Here is a 21,125-nt window from a genome sequence, read left to right on the forward strand (position 1 = left end):
TTTAGTTGTTACAGTTCCTGAGATGGCCAGGAATTGTAAATGCACAGAATTTGTTTCATATGGGGAAGCATTCATTTATCATATGATAATTGCATCCCCTTCAAGAAGGAAATAAATGGAGTGGCTTTAACCTAGATGGAGATGAAAGGCTCCCAAACTAGCAAGTACAAAAAGGAAGTCCTTGAACCACATTGACAGAGCTTGCAAACAATACTGACTGGGACATTCTGGGAACTGTAGCCCATGAAAAGAATAGCAATGTCTAATGGCTATTAAACATTATACATATTAATACCAAATCTGTATTTAATTTGATCCCAGATCGCTATTGTTTTGGGAAACAATGACTAATCTTATTTTTGAGTCCAGTGTATACCATTAATAAAATAAAATAAAATATTAAAAAATTGAGTCTGGTGCCAAAATTTGAACAAGTTCATTCAATGTTATTTATGCTTGAATGGGATCTCAAAACACCAACCACCTTTTAAACAACTGTGTATGTTAAGTTATCTTGACTTTAGATTAGGAAAGGGAAGGATAATCAGAGAAGGGAAGAAAAAAAGTTACAATTGAAAATGTATTTTAACTTTTTATATCAAAAATCCATAAAATTAAAAGATGACGTGAAAACATTTAAGAGTCTCTTCAACAATACATCATATGATTAAGTCCATCCCTAACTATCCCTAACAGAATTACAGAAATGTTATGCATTTTATAAGTTGGGTTGCTGTGATTTTTCCAAGATATTCTAGAAGCATTCTCTCCTGATGTTTCACCCACATCTATGGCAGGCATCCTCAGAGGTCGTGAGGTTGGGATGCCTGTCTCAGATGTGGGTGAAACATCAGGAGAGAATGCTTCTGGAACATGGCTATACAGCCTGGAAAACTCACAGTAACGCATTGATTTTGGTCATGAAAGCCTTTAACAATACATTTTATTAGCATTTTTATGATCAAAAAATGACCTGAAGACTCCAAACTATGAAGATAAATAAAGGCCAAGGTAGAAGTCATATGGAAATGGGGAAACGATATCCAGAAACCCCTTTTAAAGCAGGAAAAACAGAATATTATTTGATTGTATTGCCACTGAGATTTCTATCTTCCCTTCTTAGAGTCTAGTGTTGCTGACAACACTTTGAAATAAATAAGAAAAATGAAAACTGTGCTGGATTAATACAATAAAATGTAATAAAATACAATAAAAACAAACCATCTGTAAATAACAGCGTAGGAAATGAGACTGGAAAAGAAGGGAGGGAGACATTCAACCAATTCCCCTCTTGCTCTTAACAATCACTGCTCCACTCCATTTCCACAGAAGGGCAAGTGTTGCATCTGAGAAGCTTGGACCAGGAGCTATGAAAATGCCAATCTAAAGTGGTAGATTGATTATCACACCCACCTTTCCCTCACTGTTTTTCCATTCCTGTTGCAGTGCGTATTTGAAAGAGGTGGCACCATTATTCATGTTGGCATGGAACTGTTGTTTTATGCTAAAATTGGCTATGTGAAAAAAGCACTCCTTAGTCTTGCTGAAGTTGCCCAGCCTTGTCTGTGTGGTGAGATGCTCTAGGATACCATTTTTAAAAAGACAATCCCTTGTTGTCCAAATATGACGGCCTTCCAAGTTTAGTGTCTTGGCGGTAGGTTTTCATAGGTGACTGTGGATACCGATTCTTGACCTGCATGTTCTTTCACAGTGAGGACATCAGTTTCCAGGTGGAAAGCAGTCCTGGTCAGGGTTGGCTTGACACAACTTCCTCTTGGCACATTTCTCCCTTTCACCCTCCATTCATGCCTCTTTGAATTCCATAGCACTGCTGGCCAAAGCTGACTTCCAGTGGAGCACTCAATGGCCAGGGCTTTCCAGTTCTCGGTGACTATGCCACAGTTTTTAAGCTTAGCTTTAAGCCAGTGGTTCTCAACTTGTGGGTCCCCAGATGTTTTGGCCTACAATTCCCAGAAATCTTAACAGCTGGTAAACTGGATGGGAGTTCCGGGAGTTGTAGGCTAAAACACCTGGACCCACAGGTTGAGAACCACTGCTTTAAGTCCATCTTTGTACCTATTTTCTAGGATAGTAGCTCCAGTATTAAAGGCTTTCCTGCCCCAAGAACTACAAAAAGGAGGAAAAGCTCCTTTTGGCAACAATCGCCACTTGGGCAACATGCAGAGGTTATGCAGAGGTTTACCCGGACAGTCATTCCCACTATGGTGAGGCTTGCCATATCATATTGCTATCTAAGTTATTTAAATTATAGTTATGATTTTTGAAGTAGCGTGTGTTCATATAAATGAGGAGTATGGAAATGTTATGCAAGTCTAAGTCTTATTTTGCCTTCTTTTTTGTAATGTTGAAGGAACTTTTCCCCTCAATTCTTAATTTCCAGGAAGCCAGCCAGCCAAATAAGGAAGCAGCAGCACAGTTATTTAGAGGCCCAACTCAATTTAGTTCCTAATGAGAAACCCAAAGGGCTGCTTGATGCTGAGCAAGAATGAGGTGTAAGCCCCATCTACACTGACATATAAAATCCAGATTATCTGCTTTGAATTGAATTAAATAGCAGTGTGGACCCATATAATCCAGTTCAAAGAGGATAATTTGGATTATCTATTTTGATAATCTGAATTATAAGGCAGTGTGGAAAGGGCCGTAGAGACCTTCAAGTGGAGATTAAGCAGTTATTTGTTGTGGGAAAGGATGGAAAGAGAGAGGATCAAACCATTGGTTTCTTCTATCAAGGAGAAGAGAGAAATGAGTGGCCTATAAACCCTCATTGATTCCTTGCAGCAGCTTTTTTTTCAATCTTGCAACATCTTTAAATACAACGAACTTTCTTCAAGATACCTGTTCAATGCAGGGGGAAACGTAAAGATTCCAACAGTGGTTCTCAACCTGGGGTCCCCAGATGTTTTTGGCCTACAATTCCCAGAAATCCTAACAGCTGGTAAACTGGCTGGGATTTCTGGGAGTTGTAGGCCAAAAACATCTGGGGACCCAAGGTTGAGAAGCACTGACAACAACTGTGCACATATTTATGGTACACATGCAGTGAAAGAAATGTGTCTGTAAGCACCAGCTGAGATTGTCTGCATGTGGTGTTCATGCTTTTCATTACATAGAGAGAAATGCCCTGCATAGCAAATTCTTATTGTTTATGGGCCACTGTTGATAGGGTCACATGTACACATGCAAATAAGCTCATAGAATGAGCCCAAGGGCTCTTCCAGACAGGCCCTATATCTCAGGATCTGATCCCAGGTTTTCTGCATTAAATTGGATTATATGAGTCCCCACTGTCAGATAATCTGGGATATACAGAAAACCTGTGATCCTGGGATATAAGGCCTTTCTGGAAAGGTCCTCAGATTATGGTCAGGTTGCCTGATAGCATCTGGAATGAAGCTCCTTAACAGATATGGCATCAGCATGAGATATCGGTGCAGCTCAGTGTTTTTAAACCTTTTAATCTTTGCAACTGGCCCTGCCCATTGTGTCCAATTATTGTGATTTCATATTGCATTGTGTGTTTACTTTGTATTGTATTTGGTATTATTGTTTTCATTATATTTTATTGCTGTATTTTTATGTTGTTAATTTGCTTTGTTGTAAGTATTGGGCTTGGCCTCATGTAAGCCGCCCCGAATTCCTTGGGGAGATGGTGGCGAGGTATAAATAAAGTTGTTGTTGTTGTTGTTATTTGAAACACCACAAGATGAGTTTACAGCAGATAAGATCACTCTGCTGGCTGTTGTATTGGATCACGTCGGACACTTCCCAAGTGTCTAGGACTATGTGATGTATCGGCAAATAATGCATGCAGATCCCAGTAAGGTGGCCTTCTGCAGCTGGCAGATGGTAATCTTGTCAGCGCCGATTGTGTTTAAATGCAGGGCAAGGTCTTTAGGCACTGCACCCAGTGTGCCGATCACCACTGGGACCACCTTTACTGGCTTGTGCCAGAGTTGTTGTTGTTGTTGTTGTCGTTATTCGCTAAAGTTCTATTAATCAGAACAAATATAGCTGTTCTCATTCACCTTCCAGGGAATGGCTACAGCAGAAACATGGCATTTAGGAGATGAGGGTGGTCAGGTACCTTCGTCTGTACCTTCGTCTCACTTGTTGGAGCTTTACACTGTCTTGTCCTGATCTATGTTCTTTAAGGACTAGAGTTATAATATATCTGTCCAAGATCCAGTATGGCAATCCTAGATTATGCATGAGAACTTTTTTTTAATTATCTTCTAACAGAATGTGTAAAAATGGAAACAAACATAACTGCAACAAGGTTATATCACAGCATTTCTCCATTATGCACTCGATTTTTATTTTCTCAGAGATGTGATAGTCTCCTGCAGTCCGAGGGTTTGCAGACTGTAGGACTCGATAATTCAAAACTATAGCCCAAAATATGAAATTTTTCCTAGCACTGAGAGGGTATGATACATATTGTGCAAGTAGAATAATATCTGTTACCTGTCTGTCTAAAACTGCATTGATCTTTCCAAGGGGAAGAAAAAAAAACACAAGATAACCAATGGATTGCATAAGGCTTCCTAAATACCATTATTTTAAAACTGATGTAAATGAGCAGCCATCATAGCTGGCACCTTTCCTCACTGCCTTTAATTAAGTGCACGGCAGGAGCAGGAAGAGCTTTGATGTTTGTGTCCCAGTTGAAAATGTCATCATTTCAGAAAAAGGGACAACTGAATAGAAGAAGCTCCTGTAGCCTTCTTCAATGCACAGGCACGGTATATTCAAGAGGACCGGAAGAATGAGAAAAATAGACCAGCATGTGTGCAGGGTGCTAGCGGTGGTTTTCTTCAAGCAATGCAACTCTCTCCACCACCATCTTATCTTCTATTAAGAAATTAAATAATATCCCAGTGCTCCTCTGCGTACTTTCTATACAAACATGAATCCTTTCAAACTCAACAGCTCAGCTCCTTTTGTGTATAAGAGCTGTCGCTATTCAGATTCATGAGTGAGATAGATACGTGGCTTCCTTACGCTTCTCTTTCTTCTGCAAAGTCAACACTGTAACCGATTCTTACATGCCAGATATTACAGTTCTCAACATGCTAATTTGGACATTATATCCAATGCATCTCAGCAGCAACTCCTTTCAAGCGAAGATATTTTCGAAAATACAGCTGAAGTGTCAGATCTATTATGAGCTAGAACCAACTTCCCACTAGCTATTGTAGTGAAACTTTCTTCCTTGCTTCTCCCAACTTGCATCTTCTGCACAGATCCCACCACTATTTCAGTGTTTTTTTGAGATCTGGTTTGGAGGCAGAATGAGGGGTAGCAATGGGGAGATCATTCCCACCTAGGGAGCTTATCAGATTAAGTGAGGAATTTGCCACACATTGTGGCAAATCTGTGGGGTCCCGGTGAGGAGCATAGAGAACCCATCGTCCCACACCTCGCAACACCCAACTTACCACCAACCCTATCCCACGAGGGGAAGCATCCACCGCCCAGCTTCCCCCCATTGTAGCAAAGGCAACACAAGAAATCTCCCGTGTTGCTGTGATAGCAGTGTATGCTGCTTCCTCTCCTCTTTCACCACAGAGCCCACCTGGAAATAGCGCTCTGTGGTGAAAGTTGGGAGAAGAAAGGGCTCCATGGCAAAAGGGGCAAAGAAGCGGGATACGACAGGCATATCAGCCCATATGATGGCTGAAGTCTGCTGATTCACAACCTGCTAACAATGAAATGCTACTGATGGATCCAACTTTATATTTTTATCTATAGACCTAAAGATGGAGGAAAATTCAGAGCGTGCCTTGGAACGCGAGAAGATCACACCAGTCCATACTTCAGGAAATAAAGCCTGACTGCTCACTGGAGGGAAGGATGTTAGAGGCAAAGATGAAGTACTTTAGCCACATCGTGAGAAGACAGAAAAGCTTGGAGAAGACAATGATGCTAGGAGAAATTGAAGGAAAAAGGAAGAGGGGCCGACCAAGGGCAAGATGGATGGATGGTATCCTTGAAGTGACTGGCTTGATCTTGAAGGAGCTGGGGGTAGCCACAGCTGATAGGGAGCTCTGGCGTGGACTGGTCCACGAGGTCATGAAGGCTCGGAAGCGACCAAATGAATAAACAACAACAACAACAAAGGATGGTTTAACTTTATATTCTTCTGCAAGTGTACATTTAAAAATGTAAAATGTGGAACACTTATCATATGTACTCATGTACAAGTCAAATTTTGGTTTTGGGGCCAAAATTTTAGATTTTGATGTGCCCCATGGTGAAGTTATGGGTCCTGTGAAGAGGGAAAAGCATCAATAGCACCTTAAGGCACCAGCCACCCCTGGCTACCCCCATCATTTCCCCACCCGGCATTTTAAAAGGCCGGAAGCAGCATCAAGACAGAAAATATTGGGTGTTGGTGTTTCTTTTAGGTTCTCCCAAGACGAACTAAGCTCTTCCCTTTCTTCATTCTGTTTAGAGAAGGGAGTGGTTCCTTTTTTCATAAGATATAAGGTACAATATTCAATGACCCATGAATAACACAACCCTGATTTTTTTGGGGGGTGGGGGGTGTATTTTTCACTAAAATCTCAAACATGTATATGAGTATATATGGTATAATAATAATAATAATAATAATAATAATAATAATAATAATATAAATATAATAACAATAATAATAATAATACTTTATTTCTATCCCGCCCTATCTCCCAGTATGGACTCAGGGCAGTTATTTTACCACCACAAAATTTAATACTGATAGAGGGAGATTTTTTTAAAGGATTACAGGAAACAAACTTTGCAGCTAACATTTTAAAAGCAAAAACACAACAACACACTGGATTTAAAAGCCTGTGGAGATAAATTGTTTGTTTTTAGTCTGGCACCTTAAAGTTCTTAAGGGCAAATGCCATCCCCACAAACATAAGGAGAGAAAATATAAGAGAAGCCAGATCCCCACTCACTAGCCTCCTCAAGTACATCTACAGGACACAGTTAAAGTACTCTGATATCACAATAACTACCATGACACCATCCTTTTAAAACTTGGGATATGTAGCGTAAAGAGAGGTATTATTTATCATTTTCTGCAAGAGAGAGCTCGTCCAAATGACAACCCATAATTGTGTTTCAAAACTGTCAGGTTGCAATCTACATGGTGCGCACCAACCTGTACACTAATCACTATGTAACAACAATATCTAAGTTGCATGTACAATGTACTGAAGTAGCTTACATATTATTAGGATATTTTCCTCTGACCATCTATTAAAATAAGAAAACACCCATAAGCCCAGTTCAGATGTTTCTTTTTGTTCAGCAAATGACACAAGGCCCTCAGAAATTGCTGCAGTCAGATTTCTATCTGCGATGTACTAACTTTAAGCGGTATACAAAGAACAAAATGGTATTTGTTAAGGTACATTACATAAGTTTTACAAAATAATCATGTGTTGTCCATTTATAGTTATAATTATGTTTTACATAATCCCTGAAGAACAACAAAATACATAAATAAGATGAAAAGCATTGGGGGATTTCTAAAATAAAGTAGCCATCTATGGAGCACTTTGAGATGTGTCTCCAGTTTTTCCTGTAGGAAAAAATAGGCAACTTCCAGAATCCCTGTTAATTTTAAAAAGCAACTTTTCCAAGTTCTCCAAGGACATGGATAGGAGTCACATTTTGCCCCATTAAGGGACACCTGGTGACAAACCTAGGTTTGCTTCCACATAATAAAAATGTGAAATATTCCTGAACTAACATAGCATATGCTGAAATAATAAAATTAATGCAGAAGAACTTGAAAATCATCTTGATTTTTGACAACATCTGAACAAGCCACGGAACTACATATATGAAAAAGACCTCTCTCTGCCATGGAAGAGAGGCTTTGGCCCTCCTTCCTTCATGTACTGGTATGAGACTTGGATAGAATCATGTTAGACTGCTGGGCACCTAAGCAAACTGTACATGCCTAATGGTTATAGCAATAGATACATGCTGAAACAAACAGACTTGAGAAAATTTCTGCCAGATCAGACCAAAATGCTGACTTGAGCCTGTGTTCTGAGATTGGTCCATGAAATGTCTGTGGGAGGACAATGTAGAGAGAGGTGACTGTGGTAAGGCAGGAGATGTTGTAGGACAGCGGCCTGTGCTGTTCCTCCAGAAGTAGTAGTGAGCCACCTTCCTTCAGGGTAAAGGATGCTGATCTATACTCAGTGCTAAAATAAGACTCAACGATGGGTCCAGATGGCTTTGGTAAATAAAATAGAAGAACTGCTCCAGTCAGAAAACCATCTTTTGCTGGTCCTGAAGACATAACTCCTTTTGTGTCCAAGGCCCCATCTACACTGTCATATAAAATACAGATTATCTGCTTTGAACTGGATTATATGGTAGTGCAGACACATACAATCCAGTTAAAGGCAGAAAGTGTGGATTATCTGCTTTGATAATCTGGATTATTTGGCAGTGCAGAAGCGGGCCAAGGTTGGATCTCCACTGCGATATAATCCGGTTTCTGAATCTAGATTATCTACTTTGAACTGGATTATATGAGTCCACACTGGAATATAATCCAGTTCAAAACAGATAATCTGGGTTCAGAAACTGGGTTATATTGCAGTGGAGATGGGGCCACAGTCTGCTGTATGTGGGTTTCACTCTCAACATGTTCAAGTGAAACCCACATACAGCAAAAGAAATTGCCTTTGATGGACAGAAAACTATCAGCACTAAAATTTGTATTAAGAGATCAGAGGTCTTTGCATAATAATAAATAACCCCTTGGGGTCAGCCAAACTCAGGTTTTAATAATACTGTGTAACACAATGTTTGTTCCTGGGTTATACATGTCATTTCCTAATTGTTTCTATCATAAAAACATGGGAAAAGTTTATTAAACGGCAGGAAACTTTGTTTTTGTGGGACATGGACATCCTGCAGCACACTTTGATATAGTTTTTCAATGAATATCTCAGAGAGTCTCAACCAATTCAACATTGTTTGTGGCAGCCACAAAAATGAAGATTCTGGAGTAGAACAACTACTTTCAAAGTAAGTACCACACAATTAAACAGGAAACAACACTTTCAAACCAGGAACTGACAATTTTTCAAATTAGGTTCTTATGGGTTTTTTCGGGCTATATGGCCATGTTCTAGAGGCATTTTTCCTGACGTTTCGCCTGCATCCTGGCTGCATCAGCCAGGCCTTCAAATGCTAATGAAGGTGGTCAGCTGAAACATTCACACCTAGCTTCAGCAGAGAAGAGCTCTTTGCCCCACCCCAGTCATTCCACAGATATATAAACCCATTTTCCTATTTCCAACAGACCTCACTACCTCTGAGGATGCTTGCCATAGATGCAGGCGAAATGTCAGGAAAAATGCCTCTAGAACATGGCCATATAGCCCGAAAAAACCCACAAGAACCTAGTGATTCCAGCCATGAAAGCTTTGACAATTTTTCAAATTGTTTTACACAGTGTAACATTTCCCTGCCTGTGCATTCTCTCATGTGAGTCCATTCTACAACATAGGACAAGAAAACTATGCTGCTTTCTAAAGCAGAATCCTTTAGAATTTCTTGCAAAATAGCATGAAATTTGGTCCCATCCCCTTAATGATTTGGGCTTGCAAAATAAAACAGCACTTACAAAAATAGATTGAAAAACAGGGAATGCATGGAAGTTTTCTAACAAAATGTTAGGGAAACAAAACCATTGTATAAAAGAAATAAACCTCTCACGTTGTTAGAGATAAGGACCTTTAAATACATGGCCTACCTTCAGCTATGTTCCAAAACAATAGCTGGCAGCCTGGTTGAGACCTCAAGTTGCTTCACAACCCCTGTGGTCAGATTGGGATTCTAGTATTGCCACCCTAAAATTATTGTTAAGAATTGGTCAAGAATTTTCCATGACGAGTTAGTAATCACGTTAAAGTCCATTGAAAACGCTGTCTCGTACACGAGCAAGATCCAGCAGGAGCCTGCCTATTTTTAGCCTCCCACAGGAAAAACAAAACCTTGTGCTGTCAACAAGCTAAAAGGAAGCTCTCGTGGGGGCGTTCGTAAAGTTTGTCAACAGGGAATCAGGATATGATGTGACTCTATAAATCTAATAATAACTGCCCCTTAGTTTTGCAGATCTTTAAGATGCACAAAATTTGACACTACTAGAACTTCACCTTAGGCTAGGAACTCAACTGATCAGAAGGGATATACTTTTTTCCCAAAAGCCAAAGCACTGTAAGTGCCAGACTAAAAACATTTGCGTGTCACAATCTTAGAGGACTCAAATCTTACTGTCGAAAATTGAGGGGATGTTGGACTACAACTCCCAGAACCCTTCAACCAATGTGGTTGTGAGCTCTGCTAGATTCAGGGAATGGTCTGAAAAAAATACATTTCTAAGCTCTGGTTCAGATCATCCATTTTGATAGAATCATAGAATCAAAGAGTTGGAAGAGACCTCATGGGCCATCCAGTCCAACCCCCTGCCAAGAAGCAGGAATATTGCATTCAAATCACTCCTGAAAGATGGCCATCCAACCTCTGTTTAAAAGCTTCCAAAGAAGAAGCCTCCACCACACTCCAGGGCAGAGAGTTCCGCTGCTGAACGGCTCTCACAGTCAGGCAGTTCTTCCTCATGTTCAGATGGAATCTCCTCTCTTGTAGTTTGAAGCCATTGTTCCGCGTCCTAGTCTCCAGGGAAGCAGAAAGCAAGCTTGCTCCCTCCTCCCTGTGGCTTCCTCTCACATATTTATATATGGCTATCCTATCCCCTCTCAGCCTTCTCTTCTTCAGGCTAAACATGCCCAGCTCCTTAAGCCGCTCCTCATAGGGCTTGTTCTCCAGAACCTTTATCATTTTAGTCGCTCTCCTCTGGACACATTCCAGCTTGTCAATATCTCTCTTGAATTGTGATGCCCAGAATTGGACACAGTATTCCAGGTGTGGTCTAACCAAAGCAGAATAGAGGGGTAGCATTACTTCCCTGGACCTAGACACTATGCTCCTATTGATGCAGGCCAAAATCCCATTGGCTTTTTTTGCCGCCGCATCATATTGTTGGCTCATGTTTAACTTATTGTCCACGAGGACTCCAAGATCTTTTTCACACGTACTGCTCTCAAGCCAGGCGTTCCCCATTTTGTATCTTTGCATTTCGTTTTTCCTGCCAAAGTGGAGTATCTTGCATTTGTCACTGTTGAACTTCATTTTGTTAGTTTTGGCCCATCTCTCTAATCTGTCAAGATCGTTTTGAATCCTGCTCCTGTCCTCTGGAGTATTGGCTATCCCTCCCAATTTGGTGTCGTCTGCAAACTTGATGATCCTGCCTTCTAACCCTTCATCTAAGTCATTAATAAAGATGTTGAACAGGACTGGGCCCAGGACAGAACCCTGCGGCACTCCGCTCGTCACTTCTTTCCAGGATGAAGAGGAAGCATTGGTGAGAATCACCCTCTGGGTTTGTCCATTTAACCAATTACAGATCCACCTCATCGTAGTTTTTAGTCCTCAAAAGAAGGTACAAAGGAAACTAGGTTGGCTTAAGAAAAATGATACAGCTGCCTCAAACAGCAAGTATGAGGTTGATGAAAGACTATTTTGACTGCATTTTTACTGCCAGGAACAGGAAGAGATGTCTGGGAGCTTTTCTTCCTCAAGTGTCAAAACAACCTGAATGGCCCAGGGAACAAATTATTATGTATGCAATCTTTATGGGATTATGTTGCTGTGCTTTAGGCAGCACAAGGTCTTTGGCTAACTCTGGTCAACTTTCAAGGGGGACAAAACTATTTTGTATCGTGGTCCCAACTGGACAGAAACTACTAAATTCTTCTGCTTATCTGAAGACATCTCTTTGTTAGTAAATGTCTGGTTATGAATAATTCCAAGATTGTTGTTAGATGTGGTTTTTTAGTCCTCAAAAGAAAAATTGCACTTCAGAAAAATGCTAAATATAGTAGAAAATAAGACAGGGAAAATATACAACTGTCGGTGGCTCTGGAATCCTTTTGAAAGGAAGGAAACAAACAGACACTATTTTTTAACATCTTTGTTGGGAGCCAAGAATGGTTCAGTTGCAACATTGCTGCCAAAGAAAGGTAGATATTTGGAGTCCTCGGCCCTTCTTTATCACAAATGATAGGGCGTCCAAACAACATCTGCAAGCAATTCCATGGGAACATATGGCTAGATTACAGAACGTGGCCTATTAAAAATGCAAACTTACAATGACTTCTTTGTTTCTCTTCAGTGAGGTTGGACTCTAAGGGACTTTTTCCATGAAAATAAGAGACAATTGAGCCTGCTCTTGAAAAAATGAGGAGTCATTGGAAGCTTGGTAGCTGCAAAGTCAAGAGGAGAGTCAATTCACTCTTCATTTATGCTGAACTTTAAAGAAGGTGTTATTTTAAAGAGTTCAGCACTCTAAACAGCACCTTTGAAGCCTGGACTAAAATCTGGGGTGCACTTACCATTACAATGACAACAAAAGGGCCCTACATAATATGGCCACCTAAATCTTGGGATGGTCTGGAGCTGTATTGCTTCTGGATTCTGCAGAGGTGTTTTATACACTCTGCTTTCAAACTGTAGTAACGATAGTAGCAGAGTCCCAACTATCCAGTCAGGCTGAATATAGATGGTCACAGATTTCAGGAAAGTTCCTGGCTGTCACAGCCACCTTTGCTGATGTTATCAAACATGCCTAGGGACACTTCCAGACTGTAAAAATGTGGGTTTAAAAAATGGGGCAAAATATCCTGGGATCTGACAAGTCTACATACAGACCTGTCAGTACCAGGAAATGCTCCCCTACCATCCTCACATCTTCTTTTGAAGTCAGTCAAGATGGAGGGTAGACAGGGGACATCTGGTGGATGTTTTAAAAAAAGAAATCTCCCCAAGATGTGCTGGACCCCATACGCGCACATGCGGAGATCGTAATGTATGCACAGTCAGATTTCTTATTCTCTCTCTTCACCCAATTATAAATTCAAAGTCTGTTTAATATTATAAACATTAGAACAAATGAATGGTTGCAGAGAGTTCTCATTGCTTTCCAACTGGGCCTAGATTGAGCCACCTGTGTGTTTGTGGCTCCATTTTTTAACAGCCCAATCAACTGTTTCAGGATTTTAAAACATGCATGTACGCTGGAGCAGTTCGCACCAGGAGATCAGAAGGAAGTCATGTCTCTTCCTTGACTGCAAGGATATACAGTCATAGGAAGGTGCACATTTTTTGACCGGCATCAGGTTTTAAGTGCACCTTTAAACACGTGCTTTTCAACTGTTAAACTGATTTCACAAACATTCCCTAAACATCATTTAGCCAACCCCCCCCCCCCCACCGCTTTTTTTAATTCCAGTTTCTTCCGAGATTTTAGGCATGTGTAGTAATCTGGAGAAGGGAGGACATGGGTGTCTTTGCTCTCCAGAGCTTCATGGCCACTCTGTGGACAAACAACAACCTAGGTATGTACCACCCCCTTTCCCTGTATGACAACGCACGAGAAAATGGCACATGTGGACAACTAGAGCAGTTCAAAGTAGAGCTGACCTAGCTCTTGATACCAACAATGAAATATGAGTCTGTTCTGGAATTTAATGGAAGCTCCAAATCATCTCCTAACATCTGCTAACATGGGGTAAAACAGGTTCCAACCCTCAGTAGGAGTCAGAAGTTCCTGGACATTGTTTGAACATCCAGGAGCAACTGATTCAAGATTCCGGCTTGTGTAGACATGCCTAGAGACTTCAGCAGGAGAGGGAAGTCACTGGCTATCTTCCATGCTGTTTCGAATCCCCCTCCCCACCTAACCCAACAGCTGGAACAGATTTAAAAGAATGTAATGTATTTTAAAGTAGACAGCAACAACAAAAAAGCGTTTCCCCAGTAAGGTTTCCAGACACCCCATTTTGTATAGTCAGTCCTCCCCAATATGACAGCAATACAAAATGCCCTAAAATCCAGTATTTTGTGATCTAGAGAGACTGAGAGGTATCTGCGTTCATGACACAAGGCCCACTGAGCATTTTGTATGCAGTAAAATGGCCTCAAATCGCAGGCCAAATGCTGCAGGGATCCATTGAATGCAAGTGTGACAGGTGGCCACTTTTCCTCTCTCAGCTCTTCAGTCCCAGAAGTGTGATCCAATGGCCTGTGAGGCAGTGGACATTTGTAGACTACGGGGCATAGTTTGCCCATTCCTGCTTTAGAGTCTCAAAGTAGCTAGCTTCAAGTATTGTTATGTTGATAAGTCTCTTCAAGACAATTCTGATTTAAGGAAATAGTAAAATAAATCTAGCATGGGATTGCCTGAACAAGATTTGTTCCAAAGGGGTTTGCCTTTGCCCTCTTCTGAGTTTGAAAGAGTGTGACTTAGTCCCATTCTTAGTCCGTAGTTCCAGAGTTTGAAGGCTCAAATCACTACTCAATATTGACTTTCTGAGCTTCCCATTTGACAAGCTGTTATCGCACAGAAGTGACCCCACTGAGATTAGAAAGATTGGTGAGATTGCTGGACTGAATGCAACTGTGGTTCTGAAACATTTTTTTTAAGTGATGCACAAAAGAATGAGTCATAAAGATGTTTGCTGCAATAAGGGAACAGGTATGTCCTTGGTGAAGGCCAACCCTTTCTGTTGCTCAGTAAAAAGTGCTTAGAGAATTTGACATTTCTTGTACAATGAAAGATATTTAAACCATCCAATGCATTTCCTTTGAATTGAAAAATCTAAGTCTGAATGAGATGATAGAATAATGCTCGCATTTGGATTTTTTCCCCCTCCTTTCTGTTGAACCACCATGTCAGACTACACAGAGAAGCCACTGAAATCCACAGGCGCATGGACAATAAATATCATCACAAAGGAAGAAACCATGAAAATGAACAAAATCGGGTTACCAGTATTAAAAAACACCAGAATCAAGAAAGTAAATAAAGAACACCACTCAGACACAGGAGAACTCCAGACAGCAAACAATCGAGTACCAGCTAACACCACCCAAACAAAGGATGCCTCCAGGCAACAAAGCCGAGGCTACCTCTATACAGATACCCTCAATGATTGATTGTGTAGTTTCATGGTATTCAAGCTCGCCAATTGCAACATTCACACCTACTTCAACAGACAAGGGTTCTTTCTTGCACCCTAGACATCCCACAGATATATAAACAATCCACTTGCTTCATTGCCAACAGAACCTCTGAAGATGCCGACCACAGATGCAGGCAAAATGTAAGGAGAAAATACTACTGGAACATGGCCATACAGCCCAAAAAAGTCATAGCAACCTGGCCTTGCCAACTTTTACAATGTCACCCATTTGTCATTTTTAAAAAAAAACCCGTTATAATCACAAAAATAATTTTGTGAATTGAAACCTTTCGTTTTATCCACTTTATAGCTCTCTTTTATTTGTAAATAATGGAACCAGCTTCTCAAAACATTAGAAGAATTACAGGAATCAGTCTCCTGCTTATTGCAGGTGCCCCATTTTTACCTCAGCAGTAGCATCCATGTAACCAAAAAAGGATTAAGTCAGTGGTTCTCAACCTGTGGGTCCCCAGATGTTTTGGCCTTCAACTTCCAGAAATCCTAATAGCTGGTAAACTGGCTGGGATTTCTGGGAGTTTAGGCCAAAACACCCGGGGACCCACAGGTTGAGAACCACTGGATTAAGTGATTCCCCATCTTCTTCCTAGTGGGACAGATAGCTGTGTTGATGTCAGAACACGGTGATGACCAGAAGCTCACACGGAGCCTATTTTCCTTCATATCCACACTTCAAGCTGACTCTAACTTATTTTTATAGATCAATGGGCGTCCATGCCCTCATCTCCCAGAATCTTAGTCCAGCACTAAAGCAACGCTGCCTCTTTTTAATTTAATAAGACTTGAATTAAGAGAGGTGAGTGTCTGAACAGCTGCATGTGCCTTGTGTTTCCAATTGCTCAAGGAACTAAAACACAATGGCTAAGGAGGAATGAGAACACACTTCTGCTTTCTATGAAAGTGGGGAATGTACAATGCCATTATCATGGTTAAAAAGGATGTTTCTCCCACTTCTACACCATTTTAAATTAGAGGAATGCAAACACTGGTTTTGTTCATATTCAGTCATGTTGTTACACAACTAAAACTGACTGCCTATGTGTGGCATTGTGATATCACTCCATTCCTCCATATGGCTCCCAGTTGACCAGGTCTACAGGTGGAAATACTCAAGCAAAATAAATGACTTCAAGTGCAGCACTGTATGCATGGAACAGCTTCCATTTCCAAACATTTTTCCAGGGGAAAAATAATGTGCTGTTTAACAGACATTAATCTTAACAGCTTTGGTCTGACTTTCTTTTTATGGCCAGAGCCCAGAAGGGTAGTGCTCATCCAGAAGTGCAAAGCAAACTTGTCTATAATCATTATTCCTGTGTGGGTTCATTAATAATTTCTCAGATCATTTAATTACACATACATAATTAACAACGGGTTATTCACAGCACAGAAGTAGAGACAAAACATGCAGCAGCTGCCATTACACCAACAAATGTAATTCGGTGCAATACAGTGGTTGGGAGAGTGAAGGAGACTTTCTTCAGGGGACCGTTTCCACACTGAGTTGTCTACAGGATAGCCCTAAAAAATATAGAAAACCCTGGGGGAAAAAATCTATAATGATTATTACCTGAATAGATGGCAACTGGCTAGGACTATGGGGTTTTGGTGTTGTTACATGTGAATCACGATTCATTCATTTATTATTTAATTACAGTATTTATATTCTTCCTTTCTCACCCCAAAGGGGACTCAGGGTAGATCACAATGCACACATATACGGTAAACATTCAATGCTGATTTTGACATACAAGACATACAGCCATTCAGCAGTTCTTCCACTTCGGATCCTGGAAGTTGCTCGATTTGGCCAAAGGGAGAGCTATCCCTTCATCCACTATGACACTGAGCCTTTTGATCGTAGCATTTTCTTCTTGCTCTCCGGCATTTTTATGGTGTCATAAATTAACCTCCATGCTTTCAGTGGCCCCTAATTTCTCTACTTACAGCTGTTTTCGAACTGCTTAGGTGGACAGTAAGCTGGGCTATTTTTAACAGCTATTTTTTTAAACAGCTATTAACAGTCGGGCGCTCAACCTCGACTTGGGTGTCAAACTTGCCACCTTTCTGTTGGTAGTGATTTATTGTTTAATATTGCAGTATAATTGATATAGTATAATATAGCAAAATTTAAAACTGATATTGTACTATGCTAATAATATATTGTATGTATATATATCTTGTAAGCTGCTCTGAGTTCCCTTCGGGGTGAGAAGGGTGGCATATAAATGTTGCAAATAAATAAATAATAAATAATAAATAAATATTGCAGTTGATTAATCAGCTGTGCTACCACCTCGGCCCCCAGCTGTGCTACCAGCCCGATTGTATCTTAAAACATACTTAGAATTGATACACTCCATTTTCCTTCAATCCCAGTCATCCTAGCTTTGGCAAAGTTTGATGGGAATTATAGTTCACCAATATCTGGAGAGCCACAGTTGCCTACCCAGTGATACAACACATGGGATCCTTAACCATGGTGGGAAACCTCTCCTTCAGAGAAGCTGAGGCACCTTCTACACTGCCATATAATACAGATTATCACATTATCTGCTTTGAACTGGATTATATGAGTCTAAACTGGCATGTAACCCAGTTCAAAGCAGATAATCTGGATTTTATATGGTAGTGGAGAAGGGGCCTGAGCCAGTGCAGAACTTTGGAAGATAAGGCTACAGCTTTCAGATCCAGAGGTTCAAGTCTGTAACTGAAAGACTAACATTTTCAAGCTCTCATCCAATGATACTGAACTTCTCACACTGTTGCACATAGAGCTCAATGAACCTCCAAGGAACTATGTAGTTCCCCTCTCACTCATTCGCCTAACAAAAGGAATTCCCTTCTTTCAGGCTCACTTGCGGATATATTGAGTAGTTTGTGAATGGAGCATATAATGTGAAATCAAAAACACAGAACATGGATTTCAACAGAGAAACAGCCTGTAGTGATTTGGTTTTGAGGAAGATGAAACCTAATTTGAGCTATTCTCTGAGACAAAAATAATGTCTGAGCTATGAAAAAACTTACTATGAATCCCATTATAATTCATTTGACTAAGGATTATGTTAATCTCTTAATGCTTTGAAACACTTCTCTTCATTATGATTGTTACCCATCAGCATATTCCTGCCATAGTATCAATATCTGTTTTGCTGCAAGAAACAGAGAATTGAGCTAAAACACACCCATCAGTCAAGGAAAGGCATTAGGAGTTGTACATACCTTCAACACAGTGATGTTCCATGCAAAACTTTCAATGGCTTTGCTGAGCTTTCTTCCTTTCAAGCCCTCTTTTGTTCCCAGGTTATGAAGTTCTTCGTGAAGGTGCATTGCTAACCAAAAAATGTGTGGTAAGAGGAAGAAGATGTCATTCAACAAATCACAAATAGAGTAAAATACATATATGTTAACTTTGCTCCATGAGACTTTATACACATACAGTAACTGTGCAGTAACTATCTTGATCGGGACTTTATCCCATATGCCCCCCAACACATTTCTAACCATTTAAAATACACTGAGGGTACAATTTATGACAGAGAGCGCTCCCCATGACATAGGAGAACTTCCTATCAGCATCCATCATGCTTTGTTAGGGAAATGTCTGAAGCACTCCAAAAAGGGGGGGGGGGGAGTGACCATTCACCCCATTTCTGTTTGTTCCACCTACAGTGTTGCCCCTATGATGCACTTTCTCCCATCCTAAACTGAAAGCCTAACCCCACTGTTCATCCTCTCAAATGCACTTTTTCTACTCCTACCTCATCCAGGGTTTTATTATTTTACCTTGTCCATGTGGCCTGCCCATTGTGTTTGATTTTATATTATGTTATTTTGCTTTGTTTACTCTATTTTGCTATTGTGTGTATTTTACTGTGATGTAATTGTTGTTTATTGTTGTTGCATTTTTTATTTTATTTTGCTGTATTGTATTTTCGGGCTTGGCCTCATGTTAGGCGCCCCAAGTGCCCCTTGGGGGGATGTTGGTGTGGTATAAATAAAGATGATGATGATGATGATGATGATGATGATGATGATGATCTCTTCAACTCAGGAATTGGGATATAACTGGAGAAAACTCCCAAAACCACGTGGGATAGAAGTTGTCAAGTTTGACCGTCGAAGCACTTCAGTTACGTTGAGTAAGGGTTGTTCCTATGGGCAGTCTGCTTCCAAGCATTGCCATTACTCCCCCAAAATCCCAGTTCATGAGCCTAGGATGGTAATTTTCTAAAGTCATAGTGGCAACTATGCAGAGGCTAGGGTCAACATCTCTCCATGCAATTGGCTGCACCCCAGCCAAAACACAATAAAGTATTTACCCCCCCCCCTCCCCCACATCCCAACATAAATGGTGACCAGAAGTAATAACAGATAGTTTCTGGTTACTATTTTGATTGAAAAAAGGACAATAAAGAAAGAATGTTAGAAAACTGAAGTTTTAGGGAGCATAACCTTATAGAAAGCGACTTGTGCATAGTCATGCTTTGGTCGTGATTGAAGTGGGTGTCCTTCAAAAATCACATCCAAAATTGGAAGAGGAGCTCAGGATCCCACTGCTTTAGAGTGGTTACTTTAGGAGAAGGTGTTGATTACTGTATAAAAAAGATTCCCGCAATAAAGGGAATAAGGTAAGAAAATGATGTTAGCTCAAAGAGAATGGATTGGCTCCTCCTCCCAGGGCTTTCTCTCCACTGTTTTGAAGAAGTTATGAAAGGGAACTTGGGGAAGAGACTCTCGACATGCCTAAACAGCAGCTTTAATAGTTTGGTGGTTACTCTTTGGAGGCTCTTATTCCCTCCAAAGTACATCTCAAGGCTGTTGTGTGGAGGAAATGATGTGTAAGCAGATAGGACCTTAGAGGAAACTGCTGTATTTAGAGGAACTGCTGTCCTGAAATGGTGGTGTCTTGTCAATTTTTACCCAATTTCCTCCATGCAGTGAGATGAAGACCAACACTTGTGAGGAAATGGAATATGGTATAATAAGTCCCCGAGGTCCAGTAACGGAACGACCTCCAGGAAGCTCCATTGACCCATTTGTTATTTCTGCTTGGACATAGTCATAGAACTACAAAGTGAGGGCATTTTGGTATAGATGAATTAGCCAACTGACAGTCACAGGCATTCAGAACATATTATGGACAACATTGGTCAAAAGCAATAGAAAAATCGTGATATGGAGTCATTGTTGTTTTGTCTCCCTGTCAACAATTCTTCTTCCTTGGGTTGTAGCTATAAAATTATGTATGTATTTGTTTGAGATCTTAGAGTCCTCATGGACAATAAGTTAAATATGAGCCAACAATGTTATGTGGCAGCTAAAAAAGCCAGTGGCATTTTGGCCTAAATAAATAGGAGTCTAGTGTCTAGATCCAGGGAAGTCATGCTACCTCTGTATTCTGCCTTGGTCAGACCACATTTGGAATACTGTGTCCAATTCTAGGCACCACAATTTAAGAGAGGTGTTGACAAGCTGGAATGTGTCCAGAGGAGGGCAACTAAAATGATCAAGGGTCTGGAGAACAAGCCCTATGAGGAGCAGCTTAAAGAGCTGGGCATGTTTAGCCTTCAGAAGAGATGGCTGAGAGGAGACATGATGGCCATGTATAAATATGTGAAGGGAAGTCATAGGGAGGAGGGAGTAAGCTTGTTTTCTGTTGCTCTGGAGACTAGGACGTGGAACAATGTCGTCAAACTACAAGAAGGAGGTCCCACCTGAACATTAGGAAGAACTTCCTGACTGTGAGAGGTGTTCAGGAGTGGAACTCTCTGCCCCAGAGTGTGGTGAAGGCTCTTTCTTTGGAGGCTTTTACACAGAGGCTAGATGGTCATCTGTTGGGGTGATTTGAACGTGATTTTCCTGCTTCTTGGCAGGGGCCCATGAGGTCTCTTCCAACTCTATGGTTCTGTGAGAGCCAGTGTGGCATAGTGCCTGAGCATTGGGCTATGGCTCTGGAGAACATGATTCAATTCCCAGCTC

At 40.8% G+C, this 21,125-nt stretch overlaps 1 protein-coding gene across 1 annotated transcript in view; it reads right to left on the reverse strand.

Annotated features, from left to right (window-relative positions):
* The window catches only part of PLCL1 (phospholipase C like 1 (inactive)), a 283,836-nt gene that overhangs the window by 20,896 nt on the left and 241,815 nt on the right, over positions 1 to 21,125 (reverse strand). The window contains exon 5 of the mRNA XM_060781101.2: positions 18,366 to 18,475. Coding sequence (XP_060637084.1) covers positions 18,366 to 18,475 — 110 coding nt within the window. The remainder of the gene's footprint in view (positions 1 to 18,365; positions 18,476 to 21,125) is intronic.

Source organism: Anolis sagrei, chromosome 1 (assembly GCF_037176765.1).
Source record: "Anolis sagrei isolate rAnoSag1 chromosome 1, rAnoSag1.mat, whole genome shotgun sequence".
Classification (NCBI taxonomy): domain Eukaryota; kingdom Metazoa; phylum Chordata; class Lepidosauria; order Squamata; family Dactyloidae; genus Anolis; species Anolis sagrei.